The sequence below is a fragment of the Furipterus horrens genome, unplaced genomic scaffold, assembly GCF_987537825.1.
Source record: "Furipterus horrens unplaced genomic scaffold, mFurHor1.1.pri manual_scaffold_4, whole genome shotgun sequence".
NCBI classification, from domain to species: domain Eukaryota; kingdom Metazoa; phylum Chordata; class Mammalia; order Chiroptera; family Furipteridae; genus Furipterus; species Furipterus horrens.
The window spans coordinates 42,679,051-42,698,613 of record NW_028327174.1 but is presented as its reverse complement, the minus strand read 5'-3'; the positions used below and the strand labels follow the sequence as shown (position 1 = coordinate 42,698,613).

At 41.6% G+C, this 19,563-nt stretch overlaps 1 protein-coding gene across 1 annotated transcript in view; it reads left to right on the top strand.

The window, feature by feature from the left end:
- Positions 1–1,645: 1,645 nt before the first annotated feature.
- The window catches only part of SLC2A13 (solute carrier family 2 member 13), a 293,233-nt gene continuing 275,315 nt past the window's right edge, over positions 1,646–19,563 (top strand). Inside the window, exon 1 of the mRNA XM_090275514.1 lies at positions 1,646–2,444. Coding sequence (XP_090131640.1) covers positions 1,892–2,444 — 553 coding nt within the window. The 5' untranslated portion in view covers positions 1,646–1,891. The remainder of the gene's footprint in view (positions 2,445–19,563) is intronic.

Below are 19,563 nucleotides of genomic sequence, written 5' to 3'. Positions count from 1 at the left end.
ACTGTCAATACTACCAGTTGATCTCATCTGTGGGGCCGTTCTCATCAGAAGCGGTGAACCATATCACCACCAGGTGGCGCAGTTTTACTATGTAGGAGTAAAGGGAACAAGCGCTCTCACCTGAATCTTTTCTGACCCTTGGGTATTAAGAAATTCATTGCTCCAGAGCTAAAAGCTCTCTCTGTTTAACTTATCCCAGAAAACGATGATATAGCTTTGCTTTGAAGCCACACAATAAGTTTAAAAAATTAATCCCCTTAACTTATTAATTTATTTTTAATTGTTGCTGGAAAAGAAAGCGCTATGTTATGGGAGATAATCATGACTGATAATCCATATAAAAACAATTTTGACAATTCTAATATAACTATTAACACAAACGATAAAGTCATTTTTTTCTAAGAGAAAAAAGTTTTGGACTACTTGAAAATAGGACTAAGGCTAAGAAATCCTTTGCAAAAATAAGGGAAATAAAGGGCACAGAAACTGTAAGGAATACAGTCATATAATGCTTTACTTCCTGTCCTCAGCCTGAAGAATGAAATTAATCAGAGACACAAAGTCATGTTTCCCTTCCGAAGTGAACTGTATGGAATGATTTAGAAGTGATTTAAATCGAAGAGGAAAAAAGCGAACAATGGGTAATTAACTCATCAGTTAAAAAAACAAAACAAAACAAAAAAATCACCCTAGTCGCAAAAATTGCAAATATGTCTTGCAAAGGAAGTAGTTCGAATTGCCTCTGTAAAAGGAGGGCAGCAGTAGGGATTTCTCAGGAGAGAAGACATCCTTCTTTTTGGTAAGCGCATTGGGGGAGGGAGGTGAAGCTTTTCTATTAAATCATAAATCAGATTCTTGGGTTTCCTTTCTATCACTGGGAACTACCTGCTTAATACAAGAGTGAAATGTGTAAATATGGATTTTCTTTTACACACTGGGGATCCACAGAAGTAGCTTTGGGATTCACCTGGGAGGCTACATGATCTCTGTCTTCAAAGAATCAAGCTATATACCATGTGTTTAAAATAAGCATAGATTGAAGACGGATTGGAAATGAAAGAAAACTCTTCATACAAATGGGAGAACACGGTCCTGAATGGCTTCACAACAAACTCATTTATGTTACAATATTTTAAAATGAAGGGTAGTTGCTACGTGCCACACCAAGATTTTATTTATATATATACACATACACACAAATATTTATATATACACATACATTATAAATACACACACACACACACACACACACACACACACACATATGATCTTGGCCCTTCCCAGCTGTGGCCAACCCCAGGCTGGCAGAAGGCAGATCAGGATGTTTTAAGGGGTTCTCTCCCTAACCTTCCAAACTGTGCAATGTAGACTGTTTCCCCCGGTGTGAAGCCAATTGCCTGGCATTCCCAAATCGGCCAGCTTCCCAGCTGCATCCCCCAAGCCAGGGTTAATGCCTTACGGATTCCAGAGCCCTAAAATTAAAGAGCCTAATTTAGAGGTTGCCCTCGACCTAGGGGCGGGGCCCGTAGCTGGTTGAGCCTGGTCCCGCCCAGGGGGGGCGGAGTATCTCCGGGGCTCTGCCCCGCGTGTGCTGGGCTGCACGTGACCCGCGGTCCCGCCTCCCGCCGGCTCCGCAGCGCCAGCTCGGCAGGCGTGGGGCGTGAGTCTCGAGTGAGACCCACCAGCCTCTAACTCCGCAGCGCCGGATCTCCGCGGGCAGCAACTTTCTCCCCGGAGCGGTCGTGGCGGCTGCTGTCGTGGCACCCGGAGCGGGAACCGGGAGGAGGAAGGCGGCGGCGCTCGCTCCTGCCAGCACAGGCTGTCCATCCCTCCGAGAGCGCCGGCCCGCCGAGCCTCGTCCGCCCGGGCAGCCCCGGGCCCCTGCTGCCCTATGTCCCGCAAGGCGAGCGAGAATGTGGAGTACACGCTGCGGAGTCTGAGCAGCCTCCAGGGCGAGCGGCGCAGGAAGCAGCAGGAGCCGGACGCGGCGAGCGCGGCCGGGGAGCGCAGCCTCCTGGCGGCCGCCGAGTCGAGCAGCAGCCTGCAGAGCGCGAGCGCGGGCGGCGGCGTCGGGGACCTGGAGCGCGCGGCGCGGCAGCAGTTCCAGCAGGACGAGACCCCCGCCTTCGTGTACGTGGTGGCGGTCTTCTCCGCGCTGGGCGGCTTCCTCTTCGGCTATGACACCGGCGTGGTGTCGGGGGCCATGCTGCTGCTCAAGCGGCAGCTCAGCCTGGACGCGCTGTGGCAGGAGCTGCTGGTGTCCAGCACCGTGGGGGCGGCCGCCGTCTCCGCGCTGGCCGGCGGGGCCCTGAACGGCGTCTTCGGCCGCCGGGCCGCCATCCTGCTCGCCAGTGCGCTCTTCACCGCCGGCTCCGCGGTGCTGGCCGCGGCGAACAGCAAGGAGACCCTGCTTGCCGGCCGCCTGGTCGTAGGGCTTGGCATCGGTGAGTTCGGCTCTGAGTAGGGATCCCGAGGGTCCCTGGCATCACCGCTCCTGACCCTGGTCGTTGCGCTCCCTTTGCGCCTCCGGGGTCCCCGTCGGGTCTGGCCGGGTCCGGGAATTCTCCCTCCACTGCTGCTGCCGGGGTAGAGCCCACCTGTTAGTTTCGCCTCTCAAGGCTCACCTGGGTTGAGGGTGGGTGGGTTGGTGTAGTCCCCCGCCCGAGCCCACGTGAATCCGCCTGATTGTTGTTTTTCTGACCACTGCCAAGAACCCCGCTCATCACCAGCTTTTTCCTGGATCCAGCCCTACCTGATGCCACCGCACAGCTTATGAGGGAGGGTCTCTTTCCTTTCCTGCATTGTCTCCCTTTGTTTCTCCATTGCTAGCTCCTTTGCTTTTCTAGAATTCCAAAGTCCAAATCCAATCAGTCTGAAAGTCACAGTAAGTTAATTTTAAAGTTAAGTAATTCTGCACTCAAAAACTACTCTCTGCTACCCCTTCTCTTTACTTTTGTAGTCATTTATCTTTAGATGGAGTATTAATGTTTTTTCTTTTTTCTTTTACTCTGTGTATTGCCTTTTGCTTTCATCTCTTCCTCAAACGAATTCCTTGCTTCTCAGTTTTTTTTACTTTTTCCTTTAAATCCATATTCACTCATTCTTTGTTTTGCCTCTCCTGACTTCCTGTTGGGAATCAAATTATCTATTAAAGGTCATGTTCACTTCCTAAATTCAGTTAGGAGCTACTCCCTCTGTGGATAAATGCCCAGCAAGATAGATATTTGCAATTTACTTAGAAAATAAGGGATTAAGGGTGCCCTGGCATTGATTTTTTCACCCTGGTTGCTGAGCAGGTAAGTACAATTGGTGAGTTCTTGGCAGACAGAGCTATTTGGAATGTGCTCAGTATTAGAAAGCACTTTTGAGGGAAAGTAGGGGGTTGAGACTTAAGTCTCACTTGTAGTTTTTCCAAGACGCACCGCTGATGCTTTTCAAATGTTGCATTTCATAAATTCAGTTTTTGTTTCCTGTAGGGTGCACTTGATGTATTTCTTCCCTATGGCTGGGGCTTGATGAAAACCCTTGCAACCCACGGCTCCTGATGGTCTGTCCATTCACCACTTGTTTGACATTTATGCTTTTCACCCCTTCTCTGTAGGCTCCCAGGGGAAGCAAGCCCTATTTAACAACAACTCACGTTAGGAACCCTAAGCCTGAACCCCAGTTTACTTAATTTTTTTTAATCCCAAAGCTGTCATTACTGGTCTCCTTTTATTTATTCATTGCACTGTTAATTAGTGAAGCAGAGCAAGGCTTTCGGTAAAGTGTTAAATTTGCACATTAAAGTCCAAAATGACCAAAAAGTACAACTGAAGTGAAACCTCTTTTATAGGAACTGCTTGCCTTCAGGACCACTCAACAAATAACCTAGCGTTCAAGTTCAGGTCAAATGATCAGGACTCTCTTTCTCGGCATTCTCTGCTTGGGATGCGCAGATCACCTTTTTTTGTCTCTTCTGACATAGAAATAACAATTTTAGGTAGCAGGATTTCTTCAGCGGGATTGAATCTCATTTGTGATTTTTAAGCTGAACCATGTTTTACAGAGATCTCTGAATGAGGCTTCCTAGTGCTGAGCTATAGCAAGTACTGGGTATTTGGACATTATGTTGACACTTTTATCTATCAGGGAAGTTGAGCCCTTGTTGAGGAGTGTTCAGACTCGAGTAAGGGTAGCAGGGTGGGACTAAAGCAAGATAGGACTTGCTAAGTTCCATAAGGAAGGCTCTCCGAGCTGATGAACTCAAAAGGGCAAAGGTTACCCTGAGCAGAGGAAAAGCCAGAAGCTTTTCCTGATGGAAATGGTAGGTTGATAAGTAGTACTTTTAACAATAGAAATGAGGAACAGACCTTCTATGCTAAGGGAATGAATAAAGACAGGAATGCATAGGACATGCTCAGGTGTCAGGTTGGATTCAACAAAGAGGATGAAGAGGGAAGACTGGAAAGGTTGGTGCGCAGGAGGTGTGGGCACCTGTGTGTCTCATAGCTTCGTCCTGTGGTGCCTGAGTGGCTTGCCTCACTGACTGTGTACGGAGTTGGGATGAGGCCCTGATTCAGTCCTGGTAAGTAAGGCCTATGTCCCTCCTGGGAAAGAACCCCTTAGAGTAGAACCCCTGATACAAAGTTTTGTAAAACCTCTTCAATTATAAAATGAAGAATGTTTGAAGGTCCTAAACAGGCTTTGAAATATGCCACACGGAGCAGCGCCACATTTCAGATTAGGATCTGTGGGAAGGATGTAATGTGCATGTAAAATCCTTAAAACTGACAATGATGACTAACCTCCCAAAAGGGAAGGTACAAGAATTATTTTTACCTACAAGGAAAAGGGTCCCTAACATGAGCATTGTTTTAGAAACACTGAATCAGTTTTGTTTGTTTGAAAGACTAAATCCGGGTTAATTTCATGTTACCTTTTTAAGTAGTTCAATTTTATGTGTGGTCAGGAGGGTTTTTTGTTTGTTTGACACTTAGTTAATGTTTACATGTTTGTAGTGGTATAGTAATTTCTTTCACAGATTTCCTGTGGTAAATATAAGGCCCACAGGGACAGAGTTTTGTGTTCATGTTGTTCAGCGATGTATTCCTTGGCCATAAGAGGCACTTGTTGAATAAATGAAGTAAATGAATAAATAGTAAGCAGAAACATTAAAATAATTCTGTCACTGGTAGGGTACCACTCTAAGTTAGGATTGTTTTTCTTCCTTTTTTTAAAAATACTATATCATACAGTATTTGAAAGGGCATCTAAGGGTTTTAGTTTGTAACAATTTAGTGAAATCACTTTTCGACAAATGCTAATTACACTACCATTAATTGATTCTGTCAGATTTGAAGTAGGCAATAATTAGGTAAAAACCCTATTTTGGAGGTTTTCATTATCTAATGGAACAGAGAGACCACCCACAAGCAATTAAAATGCAATGGAGGTTTCTCTAAATGCCATTGGACACACTAAAGTGTGGGTAGTTGATTCTTTTGGGGAGGGAGAAAGTAAGCAGAATACAGAATTAAGTAGGTTTTACAGAAACAGTGATTTAAACTGGGGTTTGAAGGGTGAGAAGGAGTTCAACAGATGTAGAAGGAGCTGGGAAAAGAACTAACATTAGTGCTTTAGTGTGTACTAACTATATGCTATTACTTTATATATGTTATCTCATTTAATCTTCTGACTTTTTGGAATAGGTGTGAAACAGGTCCCCTAATGCTGGATGTGGAAATAGCCTGTAGCAATTGAATGGCAAGGTTATGGGTACAAAGTCAGGACTCAAAAAACAAAACCACTCTCTATTACCATTCTGGGCATTTAAGGTAGAGTGAGCAGCAGGTGTGAAAGCACAAAAATGAAAGCAGTGTTTGGAGCATAAAGTGAGCGCAGCGTGGCAGGGGGGTGATTATGAAACTGGAATGAGGTTTGTTTTTTGGTGGGAGGGGCGTGGTTAGACTGAATAGTGTTTATTTGGCCAGGCCTATGTAGGGACAGTCACTAGAGGCTTTTAGTTACAAATGATGTGATCAGATTAAACATCCCTTGAATTTGATCCCCACCATTCTGTTTTTACACTCTACACCCCCATCCCCGCCAAAAGCTCATGCCTCTTTGAATATATTCTGGTATTAGAAATCCTTGGCTGAGATGCTACAGGTTGGGTAAAGCATGACGTGTGGCCATGAATTTTTGGAATTGGAGGAGGTGGTGGGTCCTTCAACAGAAACCTCTAAAAAAGATCAAGCAGTAAGTATCGTTGTTCATCTCTACTAAATGAGGCTGTAAAAGAGGCATCTGAATCAAGGGTATTTGTATTTTAGTTTCCTTGATGAGGTACAACAAAAGCAGCTTTTGAGCACCTGTTGTGAATAGGGTGCTGTTTTAGGTTTTTGGTTTCATCAGAGGTGCCTCAGGTATGTTTTGCTTTTATCCTCGACTTGAGGCCCATTGTCTCCGCCCTCCTACCATTGCGATTCAAACTTTAAACTTGATGCAAATTTCAGATAGGACTTGGTGGTAAGGAAGAAAATGTATTCTAGGTTTTATCTGGTTTAATGGATACACACGAGACAGATTACATTAACCAAACCAAACCAAATTTAATGGCGTACGTATGTATAGGAACCCCACATACATGAATATACATGAGAGGTTCAGAAACAGAGTTGAAATAGGTGTGGATGGCATTTTGAGCTAACATTGAGGAAAGGCACGTTGGGGCTTCAGAGGAGAGGAAGGTCATCAGAAAGATAAGGAGCTGATTTTCAGTAAATAGATGTTTGCCCTGCCCTATGGATAGGTCATAACAAAGTTATCTCTGGCTATACCTCTTGTTATGGGTGAGGATCCTAATTTAAATTATTTTTTAAGATTTTATTTATTTAAATTTTTTAAAGTATATTTTATTGATTATGTTGTTAAGTAGTCCCAATTTTTTCCCCCTTTGCTCCCCTCTGCCCAGTACACCACTTCCCTTCAGCAATCCCACCCCACTTAGTTCATGTCCATGGGTCTTGCATTTAAGTTCTTTGGCTTCACCCTTTTCTATATTCTTAACATCCCCCTTTCTATTTTGTACCAACTGATTACGCTTCTTAGTCCCTGCACCATTTCCCCATTTCTCCCCTCCCCACTCCCAGCTGATAACCCTCCAAAATGATCACCATACCTATGGTTCTGTTCCTATTCTGGTTTGCTTAGTTGGATTTTGTTTTTATTTTTTAGATTCAATTGTTGATACTTGTGAGTTTGTTGTCATTTTAGTGTTCATAGTTTTGATCTTTTTCTTAAGTCCCTTTGACATTTCATGTAATAATGGCTTGGTGATGATGAGCTCCTTTAGCTTCACCTTGTCTGGGAAGCACTTCATCTGCCCTTCCATTCCAAATGATAGTTTTACTGGATAGAGTAATCCTGGTTGCAGGTTGCCTTTCACCACATTGAATACTGCTTGCCAGTCCCTTCCTGCCTGCAAAGTGTCCTCTGACAAATCAGCTGATAGTCCTATAGGCACTCCCTGTAGGCAACTCTCCACTTCTCTTTTGGTGCCCCTAGGACTCTTGACTTTATCTTTCACCTTTGACATTTCAGTCATGATGCGTCCTGGTGTGGTCCCTTCTGGGTCCAGCTCGCCCGGGACCCTCCGTGCTTCCTGGACCTATATGTCCATCTCCTTCGCGAAATTTGGGAAGTTTTCTTCCTTTTTTTCAATTCTTGCTTCCTCATTCTGCACTGGTTGACTGTTTTTTTCTTCCTTATGTTCCAAATCATTGATTTGAACCCCGGTTTCCTTCCCTTCACCGTTGGTTTTGTGTGGATTTTCCTTCATTTCACTTAGCATAGTCTTCACTTCTTCCCTTATGCGTCTGCCATACTCAAGCATATCTGTCAAACCTGTAAGCATCTTTATCACCAGTGTTTTGAATTCTGCCTCTGTTAGGTGGTCTATCTCCTCATCTGTTAGGTTGGCTATCTCCTTGTCACTTAGTTCTCCCATTGGAACCTTCATCCGTTTCCCCTTTTGGGCCATACTTTTTGATCTCCTCATTCTGACAGGCTTCTGTGTTTGCTTCCCCATCCCAGGTAGAGCTGTCACTCTTTGTTACACGTTGTAGGGGGCGGAGCCTTAGGGATTCTTAAGTACAGGGTGACCTGTTTCACCACGTAGTGGTGCTGTATGTGGGGGAGGGGTCCGAGAGGGAACAATGCCACTTGCCCAGCACTTGCCCCTTTTCCAGGCACCTCTCCCACTTCGGCACCAGACTGGCACCCCTCTAGCTGCTGCCCTGGTTGTTGTTCCCAGAGGGGGTGGGTCTGCCGACGTTCTAGGACCATGGGGGCCCTTTAAACAAGCAAACTCTGCTGAGACTGGCAGTTTCTGCCTCCACCCCAACCCCCACTGGTCTGCATAGTCAGAAGCAATGAGGCTTGATTTTCCCCAGTGCTGAGACTGTTAGCTGCTAGGTCTGATGATGAGCTGGGAATGCTCCCCAGGTGTCCCTCCTGACTTTTTAAAACATGTGACTTGGCTTTCTGCCGGCCTGCCACTGCTGCTGCTGCCACCATACCACGTACTCTCTGCCCCGGCTCTGTCCCTTCTATCTGTGTGGATGAGTATTTCTTCTTTATATCTTTGTTTGTTGGACTTCCATGCAGTTTGATTTTCTGGAACTTCTGGGTGTCTCTAGTTTTAAGGTAGTTGTATTCCTTCTTAGTTGTGGAGGGAGACATAGAGTGTCAGTCTATGCCTCCATCTTGGCTGGAAGTCTCCTATTTATTTATTTTTATTTTTATTTTTTTAAAAATAATTTGTTTGTTTATTTATTTTTAGGGAGAGGGGAAAGGAGAAAGAGAGGGAGAGAAACTTCACTGTGTGGTTGCCTCTCACTCCCCCCTCAACTGGGGACCTGTCATGCAACCTAATCATGTGCCCTGACTGGGAATCGAACCGGCCACACTTGGTTTGCAGGCTGACAAGTCTCCTATTTATTTAAATTCCTTAACGGAGAGATAAAAGTTTCTCTTGAGCCCTCAGCATCTTGGTTGCCTTCAGCTCAAAATAATTCACATGCCAAAGCGGCTCCCCTTGGAGAGGCCTGTTCTGAACCCCTTCAACACAAATTTTGAGGTTCCAAAACTTACTGTTTTACAGGGTAATCTTATTTTATATGTCCTTTTCACACAATCACATATCAGAAGATTTGTTTAGCAGTATTTACCTATAATGAAAGTTTTTAGCTATGGATGTGTACAGAGGATTGAAGGAATTTGAGTTTGCAGTTTTGCTTTATTTGACTGTTATCTGGGACCCTGGATCTCTCATGAATAACACAGACAAAATGTTGTCCAGAAAGAGCAAACTACAAGAACTTAGTACTGTTATCACTATTTAGCACATACCTAGCCAAAGAGCAAACAGTTTAACCCTTTCTCCATAGTTTTAGCATTTAACTTTACCATTCATTTTAAGCGACAATTTAGTGCCTGGGTAAGGAATGTCAAGAAGCCTCTAAATTCTGATTTTTACCAGTGTTCAAAACCTTTATGGAGAATTGATATATAAATGTATAGTGCTGGGTTTGTTGGAATAATTGTAGATTTGCGTCAGTTTCTCCTGTCAGTCTCTGTTCTAGTGCTCCCTCTACTGGAACACAATTTGTAGCTGTATATTGAACCTTGTAATTAGTATGGTATGGGTATTGAATAATTCTTTTAAATATATCACTCCCCACCTCTACCCCCACCCCCGCAAGAACTCTTTGAATTCTTATTCCTTAATGCAATGTAAATGTTAAAATATCTTTTGATCAAAAATCTTTTTTGATCAAAACATTGTGCAGTTACACATTAATATCAAAGAAGAATTTTATTTAAGACAAGCATAGTTAGCCAGAATTAGCCAGATTTTTAAATAATCAGCTAATACTTTTATTTATTTTTTTTGCAATCAAGTGTGTATGGTCTACCAGCTCTTCCCCACCAATTTCTCTATTTCAGCTTTTTTTAGAGCAGGATTTCTACATTGGATTTATGCTGTCTACTGGTAGGAAATTAACATGTAAAGTAAAACTTCATTTAACTTCCTCTGTTTTCTTGTTCCATACACAGTATTTGTTCATGTGCACTACCCTCCCCCTTTTATTTCTTGTGGCATTGACATTGAAGAATTATAGAGAGGATTATGACCTAATTGTGTTTGTCTTGTAGTGTTGCAACACCCTCCTTGAATGAGTTGTCAGTGAGAGAATGGAATTCTGTTAACATGAATTCTATGAAGTTATTTATGTCATTTCTGTATAAAACATTTGACTTCACATTGATGTCCTTGGCTTTAACACATCTAATGATGTAGGAGAACCTGCTGGTAGACCTCAAGTAGCAAGCAGTCTTCGCCATCTTTAGTCCAAAGCACATGAGACTGTTTTCCTTATTATTCTCCAACTGGGTTCCTTTTTATGTCCTTCCTGTCTACAGCTCTTTTCATTGCTTTACCTTTTCATTTTCTCTGGCCTTCAGAGTCAGTAGTAGCAGTACTTCTATAACGAAAACTTCGGTCATTGTGAGGAAAACCTGTGGTCATCAGAAAACCTCAAAATGTTTTTCCATATTTAAAATTTAATTTCCCTGAATGTTGAGAGAGAGAAAATAGCCAAGTTTTGTAGATATTCTAAGCTCGTTGGAAATTCTACATACTTTATGCTCAGGCCTTTCATTAAATATGAGCACCACCATTTGGAATGGTGTAGTCTGGAATTTGTGTCAAAAGCCTCATGGCAAGAGCCTCATTTCACAACAAAGCTGAGCAGTGCCACAGGGGAGCACCAGTGCCACCAGTGCTGGTGGCATCAGCTTCTTTATCTGATTTCATCATATCCCTGTCCTGCTCTGGTGGGAAATCTCAGCAATCACTTTTCTGGAAGAAGGTGACTTGGCCATTGCTTTAGCTGCCTACCTCTGGAAATAATAATATGTAGCATTTGTTCAGTGCTACTCTGTGTCAGGCGCTCTTGTAAATATTTTGCATATATTTACATAATCTTCATAATAACTCAGGTAATACTATTCTTTTAAGATGAACACATTTAGCAGAAAGAGATGAAGTAACTCTCTCTTGGTCACAAAGCATCTGGTAGAGCCAGAGTTTGCCTGAGAGCTCTGGCTTCGTGGTCTGCCCATGCTCAAATGCTCAGTGACACTGACTTTTAAAATACAGCCATGGCCTGTCGAGTGACATTGAGGAAAGCAAAGCACATGTCTTTGCTGAGAGCGTGTGGACAGGGGTGCCTGTGACAGACACCTCCGCGGGCTCTGTCCGCGCAGCATTTACCCTGGACGGGGTGTGTTGACATGGATACATTGAGGCCTCTTGGAGTTGGACAACGCAGGTACTGGGTATGATGTAGCAACTAAAATTAAAAAAAAAATGCCTTTTCTGCTTTTCCCTTTCAACTTGGAATGCACTTTTCCATAGCATTCTCTATCCCTGTCCCACAACCATTTATTTACTGAGTGTTGGCTTTGTTGGGTGCTGGAGAGACAAGGATAAAAATAGTCGCTGTTCTTAAAAGATGTAAGTCTACTGGAGACAGACAAACATGAGGTTGTTACTCCTACCATAGAATTATCTGAAGGATGTCTACTCATCTTCCCAGGTTTAGCTTTGTCATGAAAGCTTTTTCAGGTGGCCTCTGTTAAAGTGTTAGCGCTTTCTCGGAACCATACACTCAGGGCATTTAACTGCAGTATTTCTTGCGGTACATCTTTTTGGCAATGACTCATCTTTCTGGTGGACTAGAAACTTACGGGGTTAGTTAATTAGGTAGCGATAGTATCTATGTCCTCTCCATGCACTTACTGCTGTTTATATATTAAGCTCTTAAATATGTAGCAAACTAAAGACTGCATAAAAGTAATATTGAACAGACTATGGCTCTAGTTGAACACAAGAAACCTCAGATACACAGTTAATTCAGAAAGTGGAATAACACATTGACGATGCTTGACGCCTCTGACCCACACTGCCTGGGCTCACACCCTGGCTGGCCACTTACTACCTGGGTGACTGTGTCAAGTCTTGTGCTTGTTTCCTCATCTGTAGAATAAAGAGAATACCTACCTCATAGGATTAAATAAGTTACTATTGGTAAAGTGCTTTTACAATGCCTGGCAAAGCACGAATATTTGTTAAGCATTCACGCATAAGCTGTGTAGCTTTTGGCAGATTACCATTGTATGCTTCAATTTCCACATCTCTAGAATGAGTGTTATGATAGCAGTTAGAAAATAAGGTTGTAGAAGACATTAAATGAGCTGATACATGTAAACATGTTGGCTAGCAATAAATGGTAGCTCTTGTTGTCAGGTGTAGCCATCTCAGTCACTGCCCTAACACCCTTCTACAATCATGGGAAATGAAATTATTATGAGAGTTTAATTGCTTATCATTGACTAGTAACAGGGGAGTAAAAATTCCATCTGTAGATTCAACAGCCAAACTCCAAAGGCAGAATGAGTAATTTAAAAGTGGGGCAGTACTCTGTCTTTCAAGTGTTCAGTTTATATTACATAAAAATTATCTTCCAGCCAGACAGTTTTGAACTGCCGTCCTGAAGAAAGTTAAAAACATAGCTTGTCTGAGAGAAGGGTACTTTTCTAGTGAAGGAAGAGGAGGCAGATAAACATAAAACATTGAGGACAGCAAGCAGTTTTTCTTGTCTCTGTGGAGGAGTTGGATGAGAAAGTAGCAAAAATGTGAACTTATTTAAGAGTGTAATCTCTGCTAGTAGTAAGACCAGTTGGACCTATGATATTAGAGCTGTCTTATAAAATTTTACAAGCCTATTTATATATAAAAGGAGTTCAGTTCCCAGTGGAAAAATATATCTGCCTTTTAAAAGGCAAAGAGTGAATACTTTTAATAAAAACTTGAAAGTAATAGCTTTGGAATAAAAAGAATATAAATAATGGAAGTTTTCATATCAAACTCCGTTATCATATTTTTGGATTTAGTTTATGACTGCATGTCAAGAACTCATTCCACACAACAGGGAGAGAAAACTGGAAACTAAAATTGTGTGCATAGTATTCAAGGACTAAACATGTACCATTTAATGTTTGGTTTTAGCCAAGTGCTTGTAGTTTTGAAAGAAAATATAGTGACTGAAACACATGTAACAGTGGATTTCAGAGTCTTGAAAGGCATCATTGTAAATTAGTATCAGTTAAATCTGAAGCAGTTATTGGCATGTCTACCTAATTCCAATATTTGCAATGAAGTCATAAAGAAATGGCTTCTAAAGCTCCTCCCTCCGCTGTTTTTGCGTGGACAGGCAGTGTTGGAGTAAGTGGCCATCTGTGATTTTGCAGGTGAGACAGCATGTGCGTCATGACTGTCTCAGAGATCATGCAGGGCCACTGGCCTCCTGTCCGCCTGGCAGCGAAGTCACTGAAATAAAAACATGCAAAGAAAAAACAACAACAACTCCCCCCCCAACCCCAAACTGCTGGAGTCCTCTGTCATGCGTCTTGAAAGCAAGCCTGATGGGATTTCTTACATAAATCTTTCATTACAGCCACTCCTATCCTATATTAGAGAAGTATTTAGAATTTTTTAGAGTTTTACTGTTCCTTCTACTTGTTCATATTTCAAAATGATTTCTGATGTTAAAATTCATCTGGTAGGTTTTAATCAAATAGTACAAACATAGAGTTTTAACAGTTTGTCATTTTTCCTTGAATACTTTATCTGTGAAAAATCTTTACTCTTTATTTCCTGGGATATAATGCTTATTAGATGTATTGTAAAAAGTTAGAATATGGTAGACTTCAAACAGAGCCCATCCTTTATGCCTGTGTGTGCTTGTGTTTTATGTACATCCACTCATCAACCAAGAAGGTTAGGATTTTCCTTAGTTTTCACTTAGTGAAAGTGCAGAGATTCAAATCCAGGTTCCTGAGCGAGGACCAGTGTGTGCCCTACCTCTTTATTATATGGTAAATCCAGTTCTTGATTGAAAGCTAAATCCATATGATATTTCCTAGCTGAATGTATATATTTAATGTACTGGTAATTAAAATTCCGATAAGATCCCTTATAAATGATTGTTGAGGGAACAGTGATGAATTAGCAAAACAGTTTTGAAAAACAGGAAACTATCAATACTTAGGTAGAAAGCAATGACCTCAAAGAATATATACTATATAATGGCATAATATATTATTAAAAGCAGAAAAGTGATGAAGGGAACAAAAATATTTCAGCAGTAGATCCAACTATTTGTAAAGAATTTAGTATTGAACATATAAGATAGTGAGGAAAGAATTATTAATAAGTAATTGAGAAGCATGAATATGAACAAAATAAATAAAATTTAGATCTCATTCTTATTAACATACTTATGAGACTCTAAAGTTTTTAAAAATAGGAATGAAGTGATTTTCTTCTGTCTATGTCAGTGACGTGGTTCATTGTATTATAATATTTAAAACTTCCAATACAGGTTTTAAGAGCCCGATGACAGATTGGAAAATATTATGGTGTATTTATTTATTTAAAAGTAAGTACTTTTATGTTCAAAGCATATTAAATACACTATTTACAGTGGAAGAAAATGCAATTAGTAAATAAACTTGGGGAAGTGTTAAGCCTTGTAAATAATTCGAAGTAAAAATTAAGATAACATATTAAGTTAACAAATTAGAAAATAACTTGGCTAGCTGTTTGGAGGAAAAGGTTTTCTGGTTGTAAAAGAAATTGGAATATTTTTTGTAGAGAATATTCTAGAAAATAGCCAGTCATATTTAACATGTTTCACTTATTTGTTTTTAATTTTTAAGATTTTTAAAAATTTTATTTATTTTTAGGGGGCAGGAGGAGGAAAGAGAAGGAGAGAAACATCAACATGTGGTTGCCTCCCGTGTGCCCCCAATTGGGGACCTGGCCCACGATCCAGGCATGTGCCCTGATCGGGAATTGAACCAGCGACCTTTCAGTACATAGGCTGATGCTCAATCCACTGAGCCACACCAGTCAGGGCTATTTGTTCTTTTCGCTTATTCAACAAAAGTATTTTGAATTACTTATGTGTAGTAGATACCAAAGTATATAAATACTTGGAATACAGAAGTTAACGTGGTGAGATCTGTGCTTTTGACATCCATTTGTAAAACTGCTAATAGTCTTTGATTTGGAAATTTCACTTGAGTGATTATAATATAAAAAAATAAACCTTATTTTGCATATTTTATTAGATGTATAATATGCAATTTTTAAATAGGGTGCATGGGGAACTTCAGAATGTCTAGTGATTGGGAATTGATTAGGTAGACAACATCCAATATGTGATAGAACATTGCATTGCCATGAAAATGAAGACATGTGGACCTGAAGTACGTATAAATATCCAAATAATAAGCCCAAACTCTAGAACCTAACTGATTACAGCTATCTAAAATATTATGGCTGGACATAGAGTTTGGAAGAAGGTATAAAATTGTGTATTTAGTTTATATATGACAAAATGGTTTTTACATTTTATTTTTAACTGTTGCATTTATATTTGTCATTATAACTGTACCTGAAATTCAGATTTTTATTTTAGAATACACACACATATAACAAAATACTCCATCAATGGATATTTTTCCAAATGAGGTCTTATTCCATCAAATGAAGTTTTTAAGGAACAATGACAGAAATGTTATAAAGACTCTAATCATGTGAAAGTTGTGCGGATGTATTTTTTCCCCCCAGTTTTTAACTCATTGCATGAATTAGCAAGACATCAGGATGTATGATGTACATTTCTCAGATCTTACTATGTTTTGTATCCTGGTTAAGTATCCTGCTTACTTTATAACTGAGAAAAATAGAAACAGTCGGAATGAGAGCTCCCACCCCTAGATTTCCTCAGCTCTTTCACGTTTCCCTGAATGCCGCCGCATCTGTGCCTGCACCTGCCCAGGTGTTCTGTCTTCCTCTGGACCTGGGGGTGCACTGTCCATGGTCTCCTGTCCTATTCAAAGCTATCATTCCAGCATTTCCCTTTCTTTTATCTTATAAATTTCTCATTCAACTGGATCATTTTCATAAGCACGTACACATACTATTTTTATGATCTTAAAAAAGCAACAACAACAAAAAAACCTTACTGCCTCACTTCATCCCTCAGTTACTATCCTGTTTGTTTCCTTTGCTTTACATAATAGTTGCCTATGTTCCTTCTCTTCAGTTCTCGCTCTTTCCAGAGATGCCTTTGCCCTTATCACTCCACCAGCATTGCTCTTGTCATGTTGATTGTGTTCTCTGTTGCTCAAACGGAGGACATTTTTCACTCCTCATCCTACTTGACCTATGAAAGGTATTTGACGGAGTCTTTGTTTTCAGGACACCACACCTTCCCGGTTCTTCCTCACAGTGTCCTTTGCAGATTCTTCCTCATCTCCAGAGTTCTTCACTTTGGCAAGCCCCAGAGATAACTCCTTGGCACTCTCCTCTATTTACTTGCACTTTGGGGAACTCATCCAAACTCATGGCTTAGAATGCCCTAGGAAGTTTGCTGACTATATGGATCTCAGCCCAGACCTCTCTCCTGAGCCCTAGGCTCATTACACCAGCTTCTCACCCAGCTCCCTGCTTTGCCCACCATCTTCCACACACCAGGTAAGGGCATCCTTCCCGGTGTTCAAGTCCAAAGCCCTAGACCTGTCCTTGATTATGTTCCACATCTAATTTGCCAAGAAATCCTCTGAATCTAGCTTCTAATTATAACTAGAATCTATTCCTCATCATTTCTATTTCTATCACCCAGATCCAAAATGTCATTTCTCCCTTGGAGCACTGCAGGTCTCTTAACTGTTCACTCTGGCTTTTCTTGACCTGCTGTCTTTTCTCCATATGACAGCCAGAATGATTCTTGTAAAATATAAGGCAGGTCACGCCACTTAAGCGCTCATTAAAGTTCTGCCCTTGTGCTCAGACAGTAGAAGCTGGTGGCCCCCAGGCTCCAGTGTTCATGTGCCTTCCTCCTTTGACATCCCTTCCTACTACTTCTTCCCTCCTGCTGAAACCGGAAAAGCCAGTGTTCGTGCTGCCTGTCATCTACCAGACCCAGTAAGCAGAGACAGGCATTGAATCTTTATGGGTGCTTTATTCACAGGTCAGCGATCTGAGAAGACAGCGAGTTTGTACCCTAACAGACTGCCTTCAATTCCATTATAAATGGGCCCTTTTTATAAGGAGAAGAAAAGTGTAGGTAAGGGGTTTGGAATTCAGGGAAAAAGTTAATCAGATAAAAGCTGCAGCATTCTTTCATTTGTGTCCTGGGCAGTGGTCTTTGTGTCCTGGTTGGTGGTCATCTCACCCTGGAGTACAGTGGATCAGATACCATCTTGATTGCTTGCAGTCCTCCTGAGGCACAAAGGTGGAATTGCTTATGGTTACCTGGAGTCAAGGTGGGTCATACCTCCAGTTCCGGGAACAATAGCTTTTACATGCATTGATAACTTAAGCTTATTAGCTGTTACCTGAAACTAAAATTTTCCAACGTTTGGGTCACCCATCACTGCTTCAGCTGCCTGGTCACTAAGAAAACAAGTCATCCTTCCAGGCCTTTGCAGGTCTGTTTCCTCTGCTAGGAAAGCACTATTCAGGTTTCCACATCATTCCTTCAACTTTGCATTTCTCAAATGTTTCTCAGTAATGAGTTTTTCTGTGATCACTGGTTTAGAGTTGCAGCCCCTACTGTTGGTACGCCCATGCTTTATTTTTTACTCTTTTTTTTTTTCTCCCTGCTTTATTTTTCTCTGGCACTTTTCACTAATGATCTTCATGTTACTTACTGTTTTCCTTCACTAGAACCTAATCTCCATGAAGACAGGTTTTTCTGGTTTTGCTTACCCTTGTCCCACCGGTGCATGGTATGCTACCTGCCACACAGAAGACATTCCATAAATATTTAATGAATAGATAAAAAATTAAAAACAGTATAACCCTGGTGAGTAATTTTGGAGCTGAGATTGGATTCTCTGTGCATCAGGGATGACAGAATTGTGGAGTGGGTGTGGGTAATTAAATATTCACTCAAGTTGCTTCTGACTCAAGTCTGTTGTTTCAGACTTTTTAAAGTATTGGGGAAGACATTTAAGTCTGACGTTACTCTCAGTACCTGGGACAAAAGCAGATTCTTCATCAGTCTTGCAAGTCTTAAAAATGGAGGTTGATTCATGTATGAAAAATGATCATACTGTCAGGGATGCACTTAAAGTAACTACAGTTGACCTTGAACAACATGGGGGTTTGAACTGCATGGATCCACTTATATGTGAATTATTATTATTATTATTACTTTTTTTTTAAAGTATATTTTATTGATTATGTTGTTACAGTAGTTCCAATTTTTTCCCCTTTACTCCCCTCCACCCAGTATCTCCCTCCCCCAGCATCCCCCCCAAGTCCATACCCATGGTTCGTAAAAAATAACTATCCCTCCCTCTCAGATATTAAGACCCTTTGTAATCTTGTAAAGGACAATGGGCGAAGGTCTCAAGCTCCTCTAGCTGCTTCAAGCTGGACATGGTCGTCGTCCTACCTACCCTTGGGTCCAGAAATCCCTAATAACAGTGGGGGTGTGGAGGGGAGGGTGGCCTTCCCACATGGGGAAGGATTGTGCAGACTCCAGGTCAGTTGGCTGTCTCCGGACAATGGCGTGCTTGGTTTAGCAGGCTGGCATCCTTGTTGTGTTCTGGGGGCAACAGGTTTGGCAAAAAGGGTTAAAAAGCATCATTCAATCCATAACTACTAGGTGACAAAAGGTAGGGATTAATTTTTCAATGTTCCACATTAGGAGAAAAAAAAAAAGGGGGGGGGCTTCTTTGGAGGAAGGTGTGCTAGGCACATCTCTCCTGTCCAAAGCCCTTTTGCCCATTATATTTAGTTTGGGCTGAGGGAAATAGTTTATGTTTCCCCCCTCTCAGACCTCTGGGCCCTTTCTGTCCAAGCCATTAGGATAGAAAAGAGAATTCAGTTTTAAAGTGAAGCCCACAGACCACCCCATTCTTCACCAACCCAGCCATTTAGTTCAGCCAAACTGTTGAGTCTCCGGAGGCAGCGCTGCAGAGAGGATTAAGTGAGGCTTATGCGTACAGACAATCACTCAGGTAATGCGGTCATAGGCTTATGCCCTTTGAAAACAGAAAACACATGTTAATTTATGTAACATAACCAACAAAAAAGTCTCTAAATCTGTAAGACTGTCTTATTGGGAAGACATCCAGTTGCAAGGCACTTGACATTCTACTTGCCTGCAACTTGAATCTCTTTGGTGATATCACAGATATGGTTTAATTTTCAAGTGAAACCATTTTTTATTTTTTATTTTTATTTATTTATTTATTTTTTAATGTGTTTTATTGATTAAAATATTACATTTGTGCCAATTTCCCTTCCCTCTGCTCCCCTCCACCCGGTGGCCCCCCTCCCTCCAGTTGTCCCCCCCTTTTAGATTATGTCCATTAGTTGTGCATACAGTTCCTCCCAACCTCTCTCCGTCTATTCCATTCCCTCCTACCATG